The sequence below is a fragment of the Gadus chalcogrammus genome, chromosome 9 (assembly GCF_026213295.1).
Source record: "Gadus chalcogrammus isolate NIFS_2021 chromosome 9, NIFS_Gcha_1.0, whole genome shotgun sequence".
Taxonomy (NCBI): domain Eukaryota; kingdom Metazoa; phylum Chordata; class Actinopteri; order Gadiformes; family Gadidae; genus Gadus; species Gadus chalcogrammus.
Genome location: NC_079420.1, coordinates 14,296,587 through 14,319,952, shown reverse-complemented (window position 1 = coordinate 14,319,952; position 23,366 = coordinate 14,296,587). Strand labels below are relative to the sequence as shown.

The following is a 23,366-nucleotide window of genomic DNA, read 5'->3' as shown; positions in this document are numbered from 1 at the left end:
GGGTTCAAGATTGCACCTTAAAATATTTTCTGTTTACTTTAAATGGGGGAAGAAACGTTGAATGAATTATGCTAGAATGCATTTTTAACAAGAGGACAAGTAATCATATAAACCATATAACCCACAAGCAGATACAGGCACATATAGGCCAATCGGGGTCCTCAGGATGTCAACAATGAAGGAAGTGCTTACTCAAAACTAGCAATGAAATCCAAAAGAGGGAATACAAAATGAAAATACCCAGACGAAAATTGTTGCTTTTCATAGTTTTTGCATATGTGGGATTTTCGTTCTATGCTGCATACAATGTATTCTTCGGCAGCAAAATAATTTCCCGTGTCCACAGGGTTGTGAAGAAAAATACCGTAGGCCCTCCAGGTAACTAATCGCTAAATAAAAAGCGTATTAAAAATGGTATTGACTTGAATGAAGATTTTGTTTCGGGTGTTTGCATTCTATCTAATACGCATAATCCCTTTTATACAGGCGGTGCAGTTGCACCATTTATTGAAGACGAGGAATGGAACCCATGGGAAGATGAAGAGGTGGAGTACAATTCTGCTCTCAATAGAAAGAGAGAGGCTTTCCAAAAGCATTTGGCACAAATCAACAAGAATAAGCCCAAACGATACAAGGTCCAAATATGGGGGAAAGCCGCCATTGGTAGGTGAACTGACGCATATCAAATCCCTATTTAGGTTTATGTAAATATGTTTTACCTTGGCCATATATATTTATAATGTAAACAGTATGTTGTGCTATACTTGCCTCACTTTTTTTTGTAATCCAATTTGATACTTTTTTTATAATGTCTTCCATCCAACTGTAAAGACAAATACTTCATACTTCTCTTTTCCTCAGGACTTTACCTGTGGGAACACATACTAGACGGACCACTGCATCCTACAGACAAAGTAGCCCAATGGAGGGAAGGGGAGCTTCAGTCAGGGAAAATAGATTTCAGGTGTTTTTACTTCTTACATATACCTCAATCCTTCTGTCCACACTTACACAGTACACATTATAACTAGATACCTCCTCGACAAACTAACCAGTACAATTGCATGGACCCTAACTTATACTCCTTTCTTTAGCTTTTACACAGGTCCTGCGGTTGTCCAGGGACATGTTCCTCTTGACATGAACAGCCTAGTTCTGGTTCTTAATGGCCGTGAGCAGCAGAAGATCTCCTACTCCACACGGTGGCTGGAACATGTCCATGCTCTGGTGCAGGCCCGCACTGTCTCTCATGTGGCTGTAGTGCTGTTGGGTAATGAGCACTGTGTCAATGATTGGATCAGCCCGTACTTAAAGAGGAACGGGGGCTTTGTTGAGTTGCTGTTTGTGGTGTATGACAGCCCCTGGGTGAATAACATCGATGTCTTCCAATGGCCTCTCGGGGTTGCCACGTATGTTTGCCTTATTGTTACCATTTTGCAATCAGCCCTTAACTAATTCTTCTAACTTTACTGATTTGTCACTCTATACAATTGCATCAAACTCTGAAACTCTGATTGTATCTCAACAGATATAGACAGTTCCCCATTATCAGACCCAGTTTGCAGATGGTGACCTCTATCAGACCGTACCTCTGCAACTTCCAGGGCACAGTTTACAAAAATTCCTCGAGAGAAATTCTCGTGCAGGTTCTGAAACAAGCTGACATTGAGAAAGACTGTATCACCACTGCAAGGGACAAGTAAGTAATCATTCATTCTTGTCACTTACTGGTGACATCATATGTCATTAGGATGAACATGTTTGTGTCATTGAAATACAAATAATAACGTCACCCCGTGTTTTCTAAAATGGAGTAGCATGAAGAGCTGCAAGAATTGCTAGGTTTACATTGGATGTAGTTTAATGTTCACACCGTTGATGTTTACATTATGTTCTAATAGGCTATCCTATGAAATTTACTGGTGGTTTCAGGCTGTTTATATCCATCCTGTGTCTCAATCTGTCCTTAGGTGGCTTCCTCAGGAGACGGTGGACAGTTTGGGTCGCTACCAGACGGCTCTGTCCCAGAGTGATTTGACGCTCTGTCCGGTAGGGATCAACACAGAGTGCTACCGCATCTTCGAGGCGTGTGCTTATGGCTCCGTCCCCGTCGTTGAGGATGTTCAGAACCCTGGTGCCTGTGTCACTGGGCCCAGCTCGCCGCTGCGTCTTCTAAAAGCTGCGGGAGCACCCTTCATCTTCCTCAGGGACTGGAAGGAACTGCCGGCCATCTTGGAGAAGGAAAGGAGGATGGATCAGAATCAAAGGATGGAGCGGAGGAAAAGATTGATAGAATGGTACACTACTTTCCGTCAACAGATGAAAGACAGATTCACTGAAGTCATAGAGGAGACCTTCTTTACAAATTTATAACAAACAAATGTTGAAAATCAACAATTGGTAATCCCCGCCACGGTTTGGAGCATTTCAAAAATATTCTATACTTTTGTGTAACAGATTGTGTGACAAGTCCAGGCACATTCTTGGTTTGCAGGAGAGTAATGTGCTAATATTGGTAACATGCATTGTTGCTGCTGGTAATGGAGCAACAGTGGACGCATGTACGTAGAATGTAACCGACTTCAGGAGAACTGGTGCTTTTTCAGACCCATCTCTCTCCACTAATGACATGTTCATGTCATCCTATTCAGGCTATTTAAATATTTAAGTGAAAAGTGTTTACTGTTGCATCCCCTGTTTGTATATGTTACACAAAGAAAAAGTAAACACATATTGTTGTTATTTAAGTGTACCCAGTTGGCGACAGGAGGGCTGTCCATGCATCTATAACAGATTGTTAGTTAAAGATAATGGGAGTCTTACATATGTGAGTGTTGTCACATGACAGATTGACTTGTGGCCTTTGTGGAGAAATAGGTTCATGTATTTTGGTGTAATGGTCATTTTTGTATTATTCAACTGTAGTGGTGACAATATATTTAACAATTTATGATGGTAGATACTGTATCGTTCTGTCAAAGTTGGCCAGTTGACTGCATATTGTTTTTAAATGCTCCACAAGCCTAATAATCTTGGTAGGCTATTACTATTTATATTATTACAATGAGGGCAGTATCAAGGCAGGGAATGATAGATTGCCTTTAAATGGTGTCACAGTTGTATACATTTAATATACTTTTATACGTATGTTTCTATTATTCATAATTGATATAGTGATTTAAAGTACACTACTCTTTTAGAAAAAGATAACTGCAGGCTAGAATGAATTGGTACGATTGAGCCAGAAGTATTTTGCTTTGTGTAAAACCTGAATATTTATTTTGTTGCTATATTTCTTATTGAAAACATAACGTTTGTTTGCTTCCTTAATTTTTCTATGTTGTAGTGCATGGAAAGCGTGCAATAAAATATTGTCGTTGGTCGGCCTGTCCATTTTTATCCACCAGATGTCGTTGCAGGTTATTTTATTATCTGTATTGACTTGAATTGGAGGGCTACAGCTTCTGAAGAACAAATGCAGGATAATAACTTCTGATTAATAATGAATTGGTTATTTGTATCGCCCAAGCAAGAAATTGCAAACTAAATTCTTAACGCAGCAATGTGCCATTGGCCAAACGTGTGTGGTCATTTTGGAATTACTCTGCCGTTCCATTTCTGTCCACTAAGTGCGCTGCAGTCTCACCAATCCCTATTTTCTCCTTTGAGGCTCCACCAGCTGTGGTGCAGTTCAGTTGACCTGCCCCGTGCCTGCCTGGAAACGTCGAGGGAGAGGGCGCACTGGTGGAAGCCTACCTCTGTACTGGGAGCTCCCAACGGGAACTTAATTCCATTCGAGTAACGTTGGATGCTAGTTCGTTTTTATTAGGTACAACCTTGCGTTGAACTAGAATCGCGGAAAGTCTGTGGCAAAGACTTTCAAACTTAGTAAGTTGTTTTTTTTTAGTAACGAGCCTTTGCGCCGACTCAAAGCAGCAGAACAGATCGCAACGGCAGAGCCAATAGTTCAGTGAATTCATTGGTTGGACCAGAATTCCGCAGCGGCGGAATTGAGTTCGTCTTCATCCTCGAGTCCTGGGAAGAAGAACAATGAATGTCTGAATTTTACTTAGCCGAGGGCAGTTTGCTCCCGTGCTTATTGTAAATTAATTTCTATATATTTTTTCTACTTAGTTTAAAGAGGCTTACCGTGTGTATGTCGGATGCTGCAGGCGTGAGACTGGACATTATTCCATTTGTTGACAAATAGTTTAGAATAACTTTACTGCTCTCAGCAGAAACAAGCCTGAAAATGTCCACGCCGAGGTACAAAAAGGACAAAGAAATCATTGCGGACTATGAAAGTCAAGTAAAAGGTAAGGACAAACATTGTAAGCACAGATGCTTGTAATTGTGTGCGGTACAGTCTTACCAATATGGAAACCTGTCGCCAGATTCGACTAGTTCAGTCATCGAAATGTTTTATATGATTCAATATTTTTTGGTATTTCATCTAAACACACCCCAGTGAGGTAACGTGAATCAGTTGACTTAAGTATTGTGATTGCACGTATTCCAGGTTACAGCGAATTGTTTAACGTTTATCGTCAGAAAGCTTTTTAATTGTATTCTTACACCGTCATGGGGAGCAAAACCCTAAGCAATATACAGTAGATTCATCTCTCACTTGTTGTCATGAAAAGTAACAAATCAGACGATAAACCGTAACAAATAGATTATAATTAGGTCCAGAAAGTCGACAGTCGTGTGTGTGGTGCATGCGTATGTGTTTGACGAAGAGACGTTCATATTCCCGTCTTTCCCTCTTGCTCACAATGGTGTGTTCAAGTGAATGTGGGATGTTTTCCATTTCAGATGAAGGAAATTCCATATGAATAATTATTATACTCCAAACACATCTATTCGGTGACATTGTTATAAATAGCATTGTGCTAACTAAAAGTATGTCTAAAAGTAGGGCTGAATTAATTGTCAAAGGAACTTGCACTAGTTCGGTCTGTTTTGACTTGATTAACAGCTCAATGCCTGTTGGCAAATCAATTTACTCTGAGCTAGTACGCCTACATTGACACATCTCGCACGATACTTGTAGCAGGTTAGGTTGATCCTCATCCTTATTGTACACTAGCCTTTATAATTAACATTTTCGATTTTAAACCATTCTTGTACTTGACTTGGCATTTTAATGCAATTTCTACTCTGAGGTTAATTGCAGCACTTGCTGGACGAGCAAAATTGCCCTTGGATGGCAAAAAACTGTAATGCCATTTTAAGGCTAGATATTGGGTTTCAGCTGTAGATAGTTTTAGGTACAACTTGTTAATTAAAAAAATAGTTAAAGTTGTGCCATTGAACTCCTCCCAGTTAGTAGGCGATAGACTTGGAAGTATTAAAACGACATAACAGTACTCTGACCACTAACTAACTAGCTATGCAATTGTGTGACGCAAACCAGCACGGCTCTGCTGGTTGGGTGGGAGGGGTTGTGGGAGTGTCGATGGTACTATTTTGGTAAACAAAGAGAGCCACGGGCCAGCCAGCAATTTTGTTTGTAGAATAAGTCCGTTATATAATGGGAATTGATTGAAACATTATTCAAATCACTATCGCTCAACATTGACTACGGATATGTTCATGTTGTTTTAAGCTACGAGCTAGTTTATTTATTACACATTGCGACTTTAAGTTGAAGTATGACTAGTTTAGATGGCTGTTTGGATTGGTAAAGATTATTCTATCAGGTAGGCTATTGCACAACATTCGATTTGTGTGGAAGTGTTGAAGGGCACTAGAACGGCTTATTTGTTATGTTGCACGTTTTCAGACTTGAATGTTGATCTGCATGGCACGCATCTATGGGCAGTTTGACCTTTTTGTTTTGGTCAAACATTACGCAGCCAGGTATCAGTCGATACCTTTGTTGCATGTCCTCATGATGATGGGAAACCTGTGTGCTGTGGTCCACATGTCGTCCTCATAAGCCACCATCCCCCTTCCTTCCTTGTGCTTCGTGAGTTGTGACGTTGATGGCTGCATTTTCCATTGTACAGACCAGGGAACCATGAACCATTACCTGTTATTAAGCTTGAACAGTTTTCTGACAACTCCCAACTCCCAACAGGAGCGTGCTGAGTGGGATGATAATTGTAAGCAGGAAACGCAAGTTACTGAAATATTTCTTTTGTGTCTGGCTCTCTGGCTGTGGCAGTCTGTCTGACACGAACTCTATGATGGCTCACACCGGCCTAATCTGACATTCAGCTGGCGAACAAGAATCCACTTCTTAAGCATCTTCTTACTGCCTTTTGCTTTACCACAGATGGAATTTAGGATGGATTTAAATCTCTGCAGCCAATGTCGTAATAATGTCTCTTCTAATAAATGCAACATGGACACGCATTTGTGTCCACTTCTTGCTTACTTTCCACCTGAGTTTAATGGTTGGAGGTAATGAAGAAAATGTTATAATGGACCATGAGTTTCAATCCCCCCTCTCCCATCTGTGATAGTCTCATTTCCTGTTGCCATATGAATTACAGAAAGACAGAGAAACGTGGTGGATGCATTGGTATTCAGCCCGTGAGCCGTTCCCTGCATGACCGAAGGAACACAGCTCAGCAACGCTCACTAGTTTTCTCCGTGGCAAACTGTTGGTTTGATGCCTGACTGTGGCTTGGTGTTCGTAGCCTCGGAGGTCATGACTCAGATGGCAGAGCCCCTTAAGCCCCTGACAGGGGTCCTCTCTCAAAGCATCGTAAAGGCCGCCCTCTTTGACCTACCCCTTTTTACCGTTTGAAATTAGACCCCCTTTCGCCAAGAGTAGAGCAGTCCCCGGATTATGGGTGAATTTGCAAGCAGTCAGATGAAAGAGTCTAAAGCGATCCAAGGCAAGGGTCATTATTTCCATCTTCGATTGGATACACAACATAATTAATGGTCATAGATTGTTTTACTTCAGCCAAAAATAGCAATGATCTGCCTCACCAGACGTATATGTTTAATGACAGTCAGTCAATATCAGATCATTTTATTATAAATCTGTTTTAATTGCTGGTTAGGAATAGGAAGGAAGACAAAAAAACTCTGATTTATGATATTGCTCTCTAAGCTCTCCACTTTATTAATTCTGGCTGTACCTGGTGGTTATCCTGCTGACTGGACTATTTTTGAGGACAAAAACAATGCAAAGATTTCACAGAACATTGCTGAAGTATTCTTGGGAGTAGATGTGTACAACATGCAAGCCTATTTTGGTGTGATGCCAATATTTCATCACCTTTGCAGACCCTTTCATGGAACACAAGAGACACAGGCCTATTACACAGCAATGAAAAACGTCTCAATGTAACATGTGCCCCGTAGATCACTACCTGACACCTGTACCCTTTCCCCAGAAGGGGTAATCACTGAAGGTCCAGTGCGTCTAACACCATGTCCCTCATGAAGATGAATTCACCCAACACCATGAGATGCTCTTTACATTGCAAGATTCCTTGAAATGCAGCAGTGTTTGAAATAATAATCCATTGAACCACACTGAATTGGTAAAAAGGATGGACATTTATGACTAATAACGATAGGCTAAATAGTATTCCTCTGAAAGAAATGAAATGCACATTCCTTACTTCCCATGTTTAATGTGTCTGCATAGGGATCTCTGCCTTCTCTTCTTTACGAAAGCCAGCCTGCTTCCTCATTCGTCAGCTGTCTAAGGCCTCTAAAATCGTCACCTTTGCCTCTTCTGTCAGTAAATATTGACTTTGTAATTTGGGGCGAGCTGAGGGGTGCTCTGAAGCCATCTGTCACCGTGGCCACCCTAACCTGATGTCATGAAACCCCTACATTTATAACCCTCAACATGACATTTTTTAACCCGTTATGAAGCGAAAGATGGCATATATTAAGTTTATGCCTGATAGTTATTTTGCCTGTGGTTTTTTGTACAGTTACTTTTAAACTCTCACTCTTCATTTGCAGTTATTTAATGTAGTCGAGGCTTCTGCCAGATGTTTAATTATCTTCTCGGGTGTTTAAAGCAGATGAGATGTCAATATTAGAATCCAAGGTAGGGCTCTCCCCTGGAGCGAGCAGTTAAGGATTATCACATATACACCCATCTCACATCGACCTTACTCCGCATCTATGCATGTCTCTAGTACGATGGGTTTGGGGGTTATGCATGGGACGGATGCATTGTGCATTAGCCTCATGTATTTAACATATGTATGCGTGCATGTATGCGTGTCAGCTTATATGTGCGTTGGAGGGTGGTTGGTTATTGATAACACCATCTGTGGCCAACGCCTCTTTCTCTCTTTTAATAAACTAGGTGAAAAGAATGGCCTCACACTGGCCTACTGGGCTTTTATAGTCCTGGACAAAAGCTTTAGTCTAGGTCAGACATCACTAAAGCCCCCCCCAAGTCCCCTTCCCCCAGCCCTCTTTCCTGTACCCCTAAATCACGCCCCCTTGCAGGCTGCCATACCTCAAACTAAACTGTAAAACCAAGTCCTGATTCGGATATGGCCTCCTGTGGCCAGATATCGATAGGGTCTGGGACTGATTGCAGTCTCTCCTGCCGTGTGGACCTGTGTTGCTACACGCATCTGGCTGACCACTAATCAGATGTCTCTCCTGCCCAGTATACCTTGTGAAGGCGAAGTAACGGTGTGTGAGGAACCACACAAAGACACCCTTCCCCACAGGCACAAGAGAGACCCAAAAAAAGGCTGACTTGATCATCTCTTTCAAACGCGCACACGTAAACAAAAGGCACACACAAACAACACAGCAGGCCAGATCTGAGGGGTTGTCAACGCCTCATACGTGAAAGTATCCCAGACATGGTGAATAAGATATTAACACAATAGTTACTTGCAGATTTAATTATTCTTGGGACATTGTTTTGTATTGTGAATTATTTATAGAATTTAAATCTATAGTTTTCTGTATTCAATTTCTGTAATGCTTAAATTGGCACTTTATTAAATTATTTATGCTCATGCTAGAATTGTTGAAATTTGTATCATTCTATAGTGTGGCAGAATCTTTTTTTTTTTAATAATTAATGTGTAACATAATATATATCAGTATGCATAACATATGATTAACAAATGCACCATTTAATGCATATGATTGTCGTCAATCACTCTACGTTGTTTGCACCCAGCCACCATTCCAATGTCTTTTTTAATGGAATCTTAATGCATTAACCTCCCTTTAAACATATTTTTATTGCTACTGCCCTTTTCTTAGACAGCCAGAGGCACAACTATACAACCATGATATTGTGAAATTCAAAGTAATCTATTAATGGCATTGATTAGTGAAATTTATGCAATAGGGATGTTTGTCAAATGTTATCTGGATTGGAGTTGGCGCAACTTCAACCAAAATTGACCGGGCTATGCGAGTGGCTATGTAAACACAATGAGTAATGCCAACTGACTGGCTGTGTAGCTAGTGGAGTGCAGTTGGTAGTGCTACTTCCTGCCACCCAGTGTGGCCGGATTATGTGTAAATCCCTTAAGGAAGGCGATTTAGGGGATGGGAGAGTAAAAGGATGGTTTGAGGTCAATCGCAGGAATATGCAAAGACGGGGGGTTTGTCAGCTTGCGCTGCTCTAACTTGTCTAATCTTTGGGAACTATGTTCAGCCGATTCATCTGGCGGACGTAAGCTGTTTATGTGTTTAATGGTGAGCAAAGCTTTTTAAGATGAGTGTAAACATCCTTGTCTGGTCTCTTACTGCTTCTCATTTCCCCCATTTGCCCGAACAATGTGACATCTGCCACTTGGACTTCCTCTTCTCTGAAGCTCCGCTGACCACATACACAATCTGGCCCTACAAGCTGTTGCTTGCCATGTGTCCCAGGCAGGTACTCCCCAATTCTATATATAAACCTCAGGTAACAAAAGCAAAATCTCAATCATTTACATAAAAAACCCAGGGGGACCACTGTCGCGTATTGGACTGGAACATTGGATATACAACCCCCCGATCCTTTACTGGTCCGTTTAGCTGCAGAGCCAAGATGCACACAGCCAATAGCATAGCCTGTCCCTCAGCGACTCTTAGGCGTCCTGTCAAGGTTTGTTAAAGAGATTCGTTACTAAAGCATGTAAGCTATGGAGTCATGAAGTCCATCAGATCAATAATTGATGTGCTCAGAGAGGAGCCTTCTAAGTGGATGTCACCGCCAGGAGAGTCCTCACTTTGGACAACAACTCAATGATACCCGGGTTTTAGCTTCTTTTTCAGCCTTGTACCAACCTATTGATTGCACCTCCATTTCAACGTGCACCACACATCAGTAGCTGTAAAGGATTTTGTATCCCACAAACCAGTTTACCATAAATATTTAGTCGTACTTCACTACTAGAAGCAATTAATCCAATTTTAAAGTTCAATTACTTCCACAGTACTCTTCATTTGTGTTGACTATTTTGAGAGTAAATGTACTTACAAATAGACTTACTTTAATATAGTCAAAAACTCAAAATATGTGCATTCCTGCAATTGCAGTCTGCATGAAGTTGAAGACGCTTGCACTACAAATACAACACACTGCTTGGCCAGCCACTGGACCTCCTTGCTCCCTGTGCTCGTAAAAACCATATGCTGTGATGAAGAGAATTTTTTAATTTACTGGTCCTGCCACTCCTCCTTCTGTCCCCTAGCCACGCCTCCTTTCTTCTACCTTGACCTAATGACCGGGACAGCATGGATATTTTAAGCAGGCTGAAATCGTAATCTATAACCAAAGGTCCCAGTGATCATCACCAGACGACCACTTCCAGCCACAGACCTCGGGCCAAACCTGGTGTTGGGAGATGGTCAATGAAGTGTCAGCATATGGCCACAGCTCCTTTTGTGTCCTTAAGCCTGATTGATTATAGCTCAAAGCCAATAAGCTATGCTCGTCGTGACACACACACACACACACACACACACACACACACACACACTAAAAACGACAATGCCGTCTCATTGCTGCTCCATTTTATGTGGTCAATCTCTCCCACCACTGAATCCATTGTTCCCCAGTGTCTGTTTATAGTAGTGCAAGGACACGTTTCCCATGCTCTATGATTATTGGTCTCCCGGAGAAAGAGAGAAAAAAGACCCTTGTTGTGGTCCGTAGGAAGAGTGGGATGTCTGAATTTGCTTTGCCATCATGGCTGCTGTCAGAACAGCCCAGGGCAGATCCGTTGCGTCCAGGCCCCAGCCCTCAGTCTTTAGCCCTCCCTTTTGGTTTTGAAACCCGAGACCCAGACGTGGTTCCACTGGGAGATATCTGGTTTGCTTCTGAGTTGGTTGGAAATAAGGAGAGCCGGCGTTTATAGTGTCATTCAAAGCTCTCAATCTTTGAAGAAAATAAAAAAGATTTGGGTGAATGAGTGAGTAGGTTGCAAAGCTGTGATTTTAAATATGTCCTAATCCAAATCATGACTTAAAAGCACAAAGTTTAAAATGATAGGATACAACATACCTGTTCCTATTATGGAAAGAACGCATACGATTGCATGCGTTAATTGCAACTGGCTGTTTAAGGTTTCCAGGTAACATCCCCCCCCCCCCTCCCCCCTTAGAGTGGAGACAGTGAAAGCTGGACAGCCATAAAGCCCTACCCCTCAAGGGAAATGGAGTGTGTAGCAGAAGGGCATTTCTTGTATGTTGATAATGGTTGGGGACTAGCCCAAAAGTCTGGTGTCGGTTCCCCATTAAGCAAGTTAATAAAAAAATTGTCTTTGGTAGCTATATTTGAATCTGATCGCCTGTTGATGGCCTAATATCCGACCGCAACATTTTCAGAGAAGAACTTATTCTCTTTCGCACTCTTCTACTGTCCCACTCTATCCGGCTAATGGCCTTTGTGATAAAGCCAGTCATCTTTTCATCTGAATCTATTTTGTCAACATTTTGTGAATCTTGGCACAGTTACACTGCAGGCAGGTGAAGCATGTGACTTACGGATATTTTCTTGTTATTGACAGTTCTAATTTGGGGATTGAATGTGGGTTAGTGTGAAATAGAGCAGGCTTACAGCAGTTATTTAAAGGTTCCTGACAGCCATTTTTCGCTTTGGAATGAGCTGAAATGAAACTTTGGGTTTTTCACTGGAGACTCCTAGTCTGGAAATAGAATGTGGGTGACACTGTACTGGTCTGATCCAGCTAAAGTAGAACAAAATCCGTCCAGCAGCACAAATAGATCTGACCACAAAGAAAGAACCACTCCGTTTTCAACTATTGAGGATAGTGTTTCCTCCCATAATAAACTACCAATTGAGTATGACGGCGAGGGTCGCGGCTGAAATAACAACTTTTGACATTGTTTGAATGTAAAACAAACACTAAGGTATTGCATAATACAAAACTTTTTTTTTTATCCTGCAGCTAAAACAACTGCTCCTATTAAACAAAATTGCTCTCTAAAACCTTGAGCAAAAACCATCCCCCATCCTGAATCCTTCATAGATTACTTTTTTATCAAACGCCGGTTAATGGAGGGTCAGATGGAAGGCAACTGGGCTCAGTCCACTCGGACCGTGCAGACACCCCGTCCCTCAAATCAAAAAAAGGTTTGGAAGACAGATTGGCATCCAAACTCTGGAGCTTTGAAAAGTGATATATCCCTCCCGTTCTCCCGTCTCCTCTATCCTTCCCCCTCTTTTGTGTGCTCCAGGCTGGTTTCCCCTCAGTCTCACTTTTGTCCATTCTGCTGGTCTTAAATTTCACAGTGTAATCTGAAAATATTATGCGGGCTCAAACTGGATATTGGAGACTCTGGACAAAGCGTGTATTCCTTTTCAACTCCCAGTCTTGTCAGGACTAATGTGTGTGAATCCGGGAAAAATTACAGCTTGAAGACAGCCATTTAGTTGTAGCTTCCCAGCTGTAAGCCTCAGAATGGTATTTCTGTGTGGTTGAGTCATACAGCGGAGGAACTCCTGGAGTCGGCTCAAGGATAAAGGGAACCAGCCAGTGGAACCCTCCCCTGGGAGTCAGTCGGAGACAAAGATAACAGGACACGGCTCTCTGTCACTTCCTCCATGTTGTCTTCTACTGTTATTATCAGGGAAGGAGGCACGTATGAGGCCTTCACAACCCCTCAGATCTGGCCTGCTGTGTTGTTTGTGTGTGCCTTTTTGTTTACGTGTGCGCGTTTGAAAGAGATGATCAAGTCAGCCTTTTTTTGGGGCTCTCTTGTGCCTGTGGGGAAGGGTGTCTTTGTGTGGTTCCTCACACACCGTTACTTGGCCATCACAAGGTATGCCGTTTTTAAAACTTTGAATCCAAACAGGTATTGGGGCTACAGTGTAAGGGTTGGCCCCAAGGCTATCCAAAAAAACAAGAGTGAGAATGGGTTGATGACGTCATATAAATGGAATCGAGCTATGTTGACCTTTTGGTGGTGTAAGAAAATTGTTAATAATATGATCCCTTACAGGGGGATGACGGTGTTGATTGACACAGTCAAGAGTAATTTAAATACACTGCCCGACAATAATAAACCGTACAGGAGCCTTTTGATGTCTCCTGGGATACCATTGAAGGGCTGATGGTCACAAAGTTCACGCTATCAACTCTCGGAAGGTTTAGGTAGAGGTGTGTGGCGTAAATATTTACCCTTTGCCTGGGGGGAACACACCAACAAACCCTACAACCCAGCCTCACTGCCTGCTGGCGTTCCTCACTAAGGTAGGTTCCTCTTTGGATGGTAAGCGTGGGGCAGACATTGCGTCAGCTATGGCAGTTGGGAGAATGAATTCCTGAGCATAATTGTAGATGGTACCGTTTATGTTTTCTGCCTATTTTAGATGTGGTGTCGCGTTGCAGTGGTTGGGTGAAATACGGAGGCTTTTATCATGAGGAGGAAGGGGCTGCGTTTGATGTGTGCATTTGAATTACATGATTATGATAAGCAACTCATGGATGATGTTCTCCCTGCTCTTTATTTGAGTTTCCCAACTTTCAAATATGAATTAAACATGGATGTATTCATACTTGGATATAAAAAGTGTATAACGGCATAATTGTGTCTCTTTGGTTTGAGATTCTGTCCGCCTTTGAGGTAGCCAGCGGATTTGAATGTTTACCCGTCTTCAAAGAGCAGAACTAGTCGGGGCCTTCACTTGGGGGAATACCACGGGATATCTCAGCCAGGTACTCTGACCTGACTCTAATGGACGTTGTACCAGCAGCACCATCATAAAATGATGTGAACGTTTGTTCCATTTGTTCTTTAACCCAATAAGCTTCCTCTACCTGTTTTTAGCCAAAAGGTTTTATTCACAAATATGAATAAGAACGATGTGTCGCTGGTCAGACTTTAAATATCCCCAATGTCTGAGAGGACTCCTCTCTGCAACTAAAAGCAAGCAAAATATCGACTTTTTATCCAGTCTCCTCATATGCATTCTTCAAATGAGATCTGTGGAAAACGGCAGCGAGACAGTGTTTTTGTTGTTTATGTTGGTGAGCCCAGCCCTCTGTCTCTTTTTAACTCGCAGATTTCACCAAGGGTAAGGTTTGTGGCGAGACCAGCTACAGTCTCACAATGCAATCATGGCTCGTTATGGGCCCTTTCTGTCTGCTCTGTGGAGGAAACATAATCAACTTTGGCACTCTGTCTGTGAGAGTAACGTGCTAGAGTGTAGTTTACTCAAATAAGCTACAAGTTGCAGCCTGAACATTTTGGCCAAACATTGAGTATGTGTAATGAGCAGTTATGACTGGCGTGTTAATAGTAGTAGTACTACAGATAAACGCAATGTTATGTTAAATACAATTTTATGTTCGATACATTGTGTACTTGACCAATGAATCAGTAACGCTGAAAGGTTTAGCGTAAGCTCTGCCCTACCACGAATAACTTGGGTCAATTCTATTAGCATTCATTGTTCAGAAATGACATGACATGATGAATCCTAATAAAACTGTATCCGGCCTCAAAGTGCTTTCTAATTTAAAGGTTGTTCAGTGGCTATCATTCTTGATGCTTTGCCAGTGTTGGCGGTTGTGTTTGTAGAAGTAGAAGTACCATTAACATATTGAAAAGCACTGCCGTAGGGGCTGTGCAGGCGTTGCCCTTGTGCGTGGCATGTTATAAATTAGTATTGATATGAGCTATAACCATTTAGATAAAACCTCAACAAAGGGTTAAATACATGCATGTCGAGAAAAAAAAACGGATTCTGGGCTGATAAACAAGCGACTGCTGTCCTACTTTCACTCATCAGGAACCACTGCGACTCGATGTAACATTTAAAAGCATTGCCCCAGTAATCAATAGTGTGTGTGTGTGTGTGTGTGTGTGTGTGTGTGTGTGTGTGTGTGTGTGTGTGTGTGTGTGTGTGTGTGTGTGTGTGTGTGTGTGTGTGTGTGTGTGTGTGTGTGTGTGTGTGTGTGTGTGTGTGTGTGTGTGTACAAGTTTCCAGCTGCTGTCTGCCATCAGCCAGCTGCTCCTTTGCAGATAAGCCATTTTTAATCCATCATTTGACCTGGTGCTTGGAAGCGGTCTTGTCCTTTTTTAAACCCAAATTACACACAGCAGCACAGTACAAGATTTCAGATTCTTAGTGTCCATTATGGGCTTCATTCATTATATGTACTTGGTACAAAGGAAGTAAAAAAAAGTTTTTTTAACGAGTATAAGCAAAGTAGAGACTAGGGGTGACCTTGATTCCTCGATGATTCTAATCTTTGATAGACATTTAGTCAACTTCACCTTTTCAAAGGTCGAATCGCCATGTTGGTAAAATTGTTTTACAGCGGGAATTTCCATTGGGAAGACGGGGGTGCTAAATGACTGGTACAGAGTTACCTGGCTTCTAGAAGAAAAAGCCCATAAGTTCAGAACAAATCTGTGGGGTCTTCTGTGTGCAATTTCCTGTGTTTTGGTTTGCTTTCAGTAAAAGTCCTTATTGTTTGTTTGAAAACCACTTTGTGTAATGGCAGTAGCACTATCCTTCATTACATTTTCTAAGTAGAGCACATTCTAGCCAGCAGTCTAGAAGGATACACAATACAATATCAGGATAAAAGTTTCTACAGTTTAGCAGCATTCCAAAACCATTAAAGAGAAGTTAAATTTAAAGTTTGTCAAAAGCAGCTATCATATAATACCACTCGTACAGTTGAAATTGATTCTCTCCATTGGGACCAGGTAGTACATCTTCTCTGGTCTGTTAAATTGATTTGCCACATTTGTTCTTATGCCTGATGAATGAGATTTGACTATGCACATTCTTAGGCAAGGATACCCCTATTAGAGACACAGAAAAGTATCTTGAAAACGATAAAAATAGGTAATTCCCCACATGCACTAGCCTGGTCTAACTTACTGTCTGTGGCATATTCATTCTGATGACACATACTGTCCGTTAACAACTGAAACTAAATTATTGATATTTTTACTATTGTGTGTTTATTACATGGCCTTGACCGAACGGTTTGTTTAATAATTTAGTTTGTTGAAGTCTCCGGGGGAGTGACCATCTTATGACCTGTCTTCCACTACCCCACTTCCTCCATCAGAGACTAACAACAACCAAGATCGAAACCTAGGTTTGAATATTGTACATTCTGAAAAGTATTTTTCTCGTGTTATTCAAAGAGTTTGCCCCTGGCTGTCGGAGCAGAACAGAAAAGTCAAATTTATTCAAATCATAAACCAAATCATGTAAAGTCGACTACCAGTTGTAGTCAAGCTGTCACCTCTCCTCGAAAGCTTTTTGCCACAAGCTGCATTGCAACTGAACCCAGCCCTCAACATCAATGCTTCAAGAAGTTGTCAGGTCTAGACCATTCAATACATCTATATCATGATAATATTGGAATATCTGATTGAACTGTTCTTATATCAGCTTATTTATAGTCCCGATAAATACCCCCCAACCCCCATCCATCGTCCCTCTATTCTCCCACTTCCTCGCTCCCCACCTGGTTTCTGTCCCCAGGTCCTGATGTGCAGGCTGGCTCTTGACAAGCAGGGGCTGTGTGTTTCCTGGGCTGCCCAGCTCCTCCGCTAACCCAGCTCTATCAAAAGGCCCGGGACCACACATCCTGTGTGGTTTTGTGTGTGGGGGGGGTTGGGTAGAGGAGAGGCACAAAGACTTTTGGGGGAGGGATGGATGAAATGAAACGGGTTTTCTATGCTCCTGGTGGATGGTTCCCCCTGTGGGATTTCCCCCATGTGTTCTATGAAGTTAAACTTTACGCTATGCCAGCATTCATTCATCAGGGTGAGGTTGGCTGTCGCTCCCTATCCTGCTCTGGCATGTGTGTTGTTTGGCTGCATGCTTTTTAAGAGGTGGCATCCATCACGTTCTCTCTGCTGGAATGACGGCACAGAGAAATAGATAACGAGTTATTATAAGTGAAAGTGACTGTATATTCTTCTCCCAAAGCCACTCACAAGGAGAATTAGTTTAGTCATGGCTGTGTTGTTAAAGTCAATGCTACGACATAAGCTTCTCTTTGGTTAACATACTTCAGGCTTCTTTCTTTATTATTTGATTGATCATTTCCTTGTGAGGATCATATCAACGGATGGGGCAAGTTATTCACCGGTCAAATCTTCTGGTATTCAGTTTGTCATTAAGTACACTATTAGTTGACTGAGATGAATACATGATCACCTCTGGTTTGTTTCTAGTTGCTGGATGCCCGTATAATAGGCAGAAATCATTAGAAGCTTAATTAATAGCTGCCTTTCTGAGGAGTCTTGGGGGACACACTGAGATTGGAGATTGGGATTGGTTTAACAGCGTTCCTGAGCCAGAAGGCTATTTGTATGTTCGCAAGCAATTGCTCCCTGTCTTTTCATCGCAAACCCATCTCACAAATGCGTCATCCAGGGCATCACAATGAGAATGTGTCCCTTTTGTGTTATTTGCCTTTTCTACTGTGTGGCTCTAAACGGCGTGTGCAGTCATTCCAGTGGCACCGAATGTCACAAGTAAGTGACTTGTGAAAGCTAAAAACAAGAGACCAACTCAACTCCTCTTCCCCTCTCCATGTAAGAGCAGGATTAGGCCTGTATCCTATTTAGCATCAGCCACTGTTGTAGGTCATATTATTTGAATTAACATCAGAGTGTCCGTCAAACTAAGGACATCTTTTAGTGGAGTTAGAACGATGTACTTTGTGCAAGTCTGAAGGGACGGGGAGAAAACTCAAACACTATACATGTAGTTTTGAGCTGTCTCATCCTCTGTCCCTCCCATCGTCTACATCCCTACCCCCGGCCCCATGGTGCCACAGTGTCCCGCCTCTGGGAACACACTGTCCACCCCAGTGTGTGCAGGGATACTCTGGGTGGTGAGTGACTGTGGACCCCCCCCCGCCCCCCCCCCCCCCCTCCACGCCTGACGCGTGCTTCCGAACTGCCGGATCAGGCAACCCGGAAAAGGCCAGTGTCAAAGGACACAGGAAGACTGGTATAATGTGGAGAGACAGACAGCGAAGCAGGGAGGAAGACATACGGGGAAGCAGTGAGACAAGACTGATTGACAGCGAAAGGCATAGGGACCGACTAGGTGGCGAAAGGCAGTTCATATTCAGACACGTAGTAAAGTGTCTTCAATGCAGGTGAGCCAAACTGCCAGACAGTGAGACACACGAACCATAGAATAAACAAAAGACTGATGAGGAAAAATAGCCAGAAAAACCGACAAACTGTCAACACACTGAGAAGAGGAAAGCAGGGGAGGGGGAGTGTGCTCTCTGAGGCCTGTCGGAGGATGCTGACCACCAGGCCCTATCTCGGGAAGTGGGCGATTCTGAACTGCTCAACTTGAATACTGTCAAAAGAATGACCAGTCTGGCCCATATAACTCTGATGAAATGGGGACGGTCTCCCTATTTGGACTTGGGTGAATATTAAACTGCAGGCAAATAAATGGCAGTAAGAACGATGTTTTCGACAATGCCCAAACTTATGGAAAAGTTTGGTTTGCAAACACTTTCTACATTTATCTACAGCCTGCCCTGATAGTTTGGATTTTCTGTCGGCCTGTGTCAGTCGGTCCTTCCATGCTCCATTTTGAGTTTATTAAGCAGATACTCTGCAAAGAATTTGTGGAAACCAAACAGAGTTCAGGGTAGAGACAGTTCAGCCACTCCACGTGTTTATTTTGCAGACCAGTGTTCTAAACATTCCGGCTGATTGAAGCTTCTGCACTACGGGAACTAATGGTTTTCATGGATGGTCTTCTTTTAAATCTACTCTCCGTATATCTCCACATGTTTTCAGTGGGGCGACCATAGCATTTATTCATTGTATAGCCGTTGCCCCTAACAAACGAGTCCCAACTGTATGCAAGCTGCTAGCTTGCCCAGACAGGTCTATGTCCCCGGGTTGGCTTACCAGAAAAAGAGAGGGAGAGAGAGAGAGGTGGTCTGACATGACATATGAGCTGTATTCTCTTTATCCTTCCCATCAAAACCTCCAACAAAAGTACAAAGGGCGTTTTGAATGCTACAGGCAAAGTGTCAGTTTTCACCACCAAAAAATTTGAGAAAAATTCTATGTGCGTCAACGCAGTAATTTTCTATACTACAAATCTCGTCGGACGGCAAACTTCAACACCAGACTTTTTAAACAAAAATACAACCTAGTTTAAGGTGTTTAAATTAAGGGATATGAACTGGGCAATATTGGCCTCTATTATTTGTCAGGTGTCGGTAACAGGGAAGTGTAGCCCATATTTATTGTCACACATGCATTGGGCGTTATATTAAATCAGGTTGATATCATACCATATTTCACGGCACATAAAGGTGTGCTCAGTCAGTACAGGCATACACGGAAAGTGTTGAACAAGTGTCCAAGGAAGCAGAACTTGAGAAGGGTGTCCAGATCAAACAGATATTACTCTGCAGCTGAATAAACAGCCTTTCTCTCATGTGTACTCGTACCACAATTCAGCTTCTACTGACCTGCCACCCTGTTTGGTTTGGATCATGGCAACAGTCCTTGCAGGCCATCATCCTGACACCACTGATTGATGCGCTCCATCCAGCCCGGGAGCTCTTGGCTGTTGCACGGTTTCCCTAGCAACCAGACCTTTTTTTTTTGTGCAAATGGGCTACTTGGCAGGCCTGTTATTGGAATTATACATTTGAGTTATTCAATTGGGGATAAAACATGATTGCTTTGCAGAGGACAGCATGGTTGATTGCTAATTTCCCCCCCATGTAGGAGTTGGTTTCTGACATGGCAAAAAATAAAAACAGTATTGTGTGTATTGTATTGAAGTATGTTCATATATATTCTGGTTCAGAAATCATGGATGATTACTAAACACACTTAAATCGCAGGCAAAAAATATGCTCAGTGTCTCCAACCATAAGTCTATTGAACAGAGAGCCCAAGGCAAACAAACCTCATTCCAATGCTGGATTAAAATAATATTCCTGTTAGTATAAACCCATGTAGCATACACAGTCCTATGTTTTCCTTTCAGTATTAACTTGTATTATTCACGTTCTAAAGCTGTGTGCATGTATTGGTTTATGTACTACATTTTCTGTTTTTGTTTGTTTTGTAAGTCGAGTTGCCTTACCTCCGTCCAGTAAAACAAAACAGAAAAACATTCATTGATTGGTGTTAGGCTAAGTACATAAGGCCTATTTATGTTATGCTTTCACACCGCGGATGTGGAGTCAGTAACAGAGTGGGTCGTTGTTAACCAGGGTAGCAGGACCAAGCCCAGGGTTCAGAAATAACACCTGTTGGAAAAGTTTAATTTCTTGCTAATTTGCTCACTTTTCCAGTGTGACCGCTACCTGGCTGACATGATGGTCTTGTGCTTTCCGTGTAAATCATTGGTCTTTTCATTTACTTACATTAACTATCATTTACATTTAGGGCATTTAGGAGACGCTTTTATCCAAAGTGACTAACAGTAAGTACATTTGTCAGAAGTAAGAGAAACAAATACATCGCTGTCGGTACAGTAAAGATGTTCATAGAACCAAGTGCCAAGCACAGATGCTAGGTTACCACAAATGCTAGGTTAACCCATTCCTCGTATACACCAAAGATAGTTAGGAAAATATACGCTACACAATGCGAAGTACTTTTTTTAAGTGCAAGGATGTACAGCATACAATAAGTGAGTACATTAAGAGCCAGGACGTACAAACCAAACTGAGTGCGTAAGGGCTGTTTTTAGGAAAGTGGGGGGTACGGGAGGAGGCTATGCAGAGTCCAGGTGAACTCTGAACTATCGTAAGGAGTTAAACTCTTATAAGATAGGTTGGCTGTTTTTTTTTATATACTGCAAGAGGCAGCCTTATCCACGTATTTGTTAACAGCCCTGTTTTATCTTCATGTCAGGACCGCCTGTTTTTAATATTCGACCAAAGGCAATTCTGCTTGTTTTTGAATGGCCTTCACACGTGCATGCGCCTTGAATCATCTTCAGCAACCTCATTGCATTCAATGATCGCTACAAAAGGCTGATGAGCGAGACGGGACTGTTAACATCAAACTCCCAAAATGACTCCGGATTCTGTATCCATTCCAAGTTTTCCGCCATGTCAACAAAACGAAGAAGGATGTCCCTTTCTTTTCTCATGTTTGTCTCTTACTAAAGTACGATTCTTGAAGTACAGCAAGAAATGTACGTCGCCTCAAAGTCATATACAGAGAGACTCACTATTTGCATTTTCCTGCATTAGCATACTTTGAGCGTCTTGTGATGCACCTACTTGTGAGGAGCAGTTCTGGTAATTAAGCACGTTAATTTTTCGTCTCGTTGGGCCTGCGGGGTTCACAGAAGCAAATACACCTGCAAATGTCACAAGTACAGTCAAACTGAACCTAAACAACCTTAAATACCTTAAACTAATGTTCAACACATGCTGCTAATATTGTATCATATTACATTATCAAAAATATATTGTAGTAAAAAAATTCAGTCATCATAAAGTACAACCTTTTGACCTTTTTCATCATTTTGTCTGCCGTGCACACTCCAGCTCGATGTACAAATTGACACACAATTGTGCTCCTCCCCCACTGAACCACTTTGCTTCACGATGCTCGGATGACATCAGGCATACAAGAGCATAGACCAGAATGGCAACTGTGTAGTACAGTACAGGTCGACTGAATCTGGCCTGTCAGCTTTCTCCATTAGAGTTGCAAAGTTTTGAAACGTGATCCCCAGCACCCCAGCACTCTCAAGCACAATCAGATGATGGTCGACCTTCTCAGTTTTAAATCACTTAACCTAAATCATAACTGGAATATTAATTGTAAAGTACTAAACATAAGACATAAAACATAAAAAAAAGGCAGATAATAGTTTTCAATGGGAAGTGCCCCTGTTGTAATTATATCATTTGATGCCATCATTCTCTTGTGGATATCCCTGCTCAGGGACCTCAGATGAAATATAGCTGTCTAGTTAACTGGTACAGTTGAAACATCAACTTTTGACAAAGTGGATCATAATGTTAAACGACTAACGACCTAAGTCATAGCTCTCTATTGCATTACATATGATGGGTTACGTTCTGATATTGTTTCTCTCTACAAGGGTGTAACACAAGGGTTTGGTATTAGGTCCACTTTTATTCCCTACATGTATAAATAATCTTTATTGCATGTCAAAATCTTTTTGATTTTACATTTTTATGCTGATGACACTGACATACTACTGGGTGTCAAGGCCATTGAATTCTTGCAAAATGTTTTTACTGTCCTTCAGATTACCAGATTTAAGATGAAACTCATTCTCAATGCAGAGAAAACCAAGCATATCTTGTTAACTCCTCTGTTCACTCTAGGAATAGGCCACAAAGTGTGGCCTATTAACCGTTGTAAATCGCTTTGCGTCCACTGCTGAAGGTAAATGTGAATATTAACAACTCACACTTTTCCTGGATCATTTCATTATCCATTTATCAAAAATGAAAATCCAGTGACCCATCTCTCACTGGTATGCAAACTCGTTCCAGTTGTAATTGAAAGCTTGTGCTCTGCAGAAAAACGAAGAGCCCATCCCTGATTGCCTTTTGATGGTATTTTCACCATATTGTATCCAGCCTGTCATTGTCGCAATGCCTTGATAAGTAGCACACGGTGATGGCTGAAAACAATGCTGTATCGTCCATTAAGCTAAACTTTAGATTCTGAGAGGCTACAATGGACTGTGTGCAAAGGTTGTCCTCTGCTTTAAGATAATCAAGCAAATTGAATTGCAGGTGTAGAATAATGTATTTTGATCGATTTGGTGCCATCGCTTACGTGCACAGGCAACATCTGCTCACACAGGAAAGGTTTGTGGATGTGTGACAGTGGTCCGGTTGGTACAGTTTCCACAGAAGCCCAGAATGTCCCTCAAGAGGTCAACAATGTGGGTCGGCACAGCCTCTCTGCTGACAAAG

General features: G+C 42.0%; 2 protein-coding genes across 8 annotated transcripts in view; both read left to right on the top strand.

Annotated features, from left to right (window-relative positions):
• Positions 1-141: 141 nt before the first annotated feature.
• rxylt1 (ribitol xylosyltransferase 1) lies at positions 142-3,386 on the top strand. The gene is made up of 6 exons (XM_056598245.1): positions 142-378; positions 487-663; positions 862-964; positions 1,095-1,409; positions 1,529-1,699; positions 1,971-3,386. Exons 1-6 carry the CDS (start codon positions 231-233, stop codon positions 2,371-2,373), a joined length of 1,317 nt encoding a protein of 438 aa, XP_056454220.1. The 5' UTR covers positions 142-230; the 3' UTR covers positions 2,374-3,386.
• Positions 3,387-3,474: 88 nt separating this feature from the next.
• The window catches only part of srgap1a (SLIT-ROBO Rho GTPase activating protein 1a), a 71,170-nt gene continuing 51,278 nt past the window's right edge, over positions 3,475-23,366 (top strand). For 4 of the 7 annotated variants that reach the window (XM_056598233.1, XM_056598229.1, XM_056598234.1 and 1 more), the window contains exon 1: positions 3,475-4,316. In XM_056598233.1, the coding sequence (XP_056454208.1) occupies positions 4,253-4,316 (64 nt within the window). In that variant the 5' untranslated portion in view covers positions 3,475-4,252. The remainder of the gene's footprint in view (positions 4,317-23,366) is intronic. The other 3 variants (XM_056598232.1, XM_056598230.1, XM_056598236.1) reach the window with 3 other exon arrangements.

Excerpts from the sequence above, each read along its gene's own strand:
- rxylt1 (XM_056598245.1), top strand. The coding sequence starts at position 231 with ATGAAAATACCCAGACGAAAATTGTTGCTTTTCATAGTTTTTGCATAT. Across the intron at positions 379-486 it reads AAATACCGTAGGCCCTCCAG|GCGGTGCAGTTGCACCATTT; the intron begins GTAACTAATCGC and ends CCTTTTATACAG. Across the intron at positions 965-1,094 it reads TCAGGGAAAATAGATTTCAG|CTTTTACACAGGTCCTGCGG; the intron begins GTGTTTTTACTT and ends TCCTTTCTTTAG.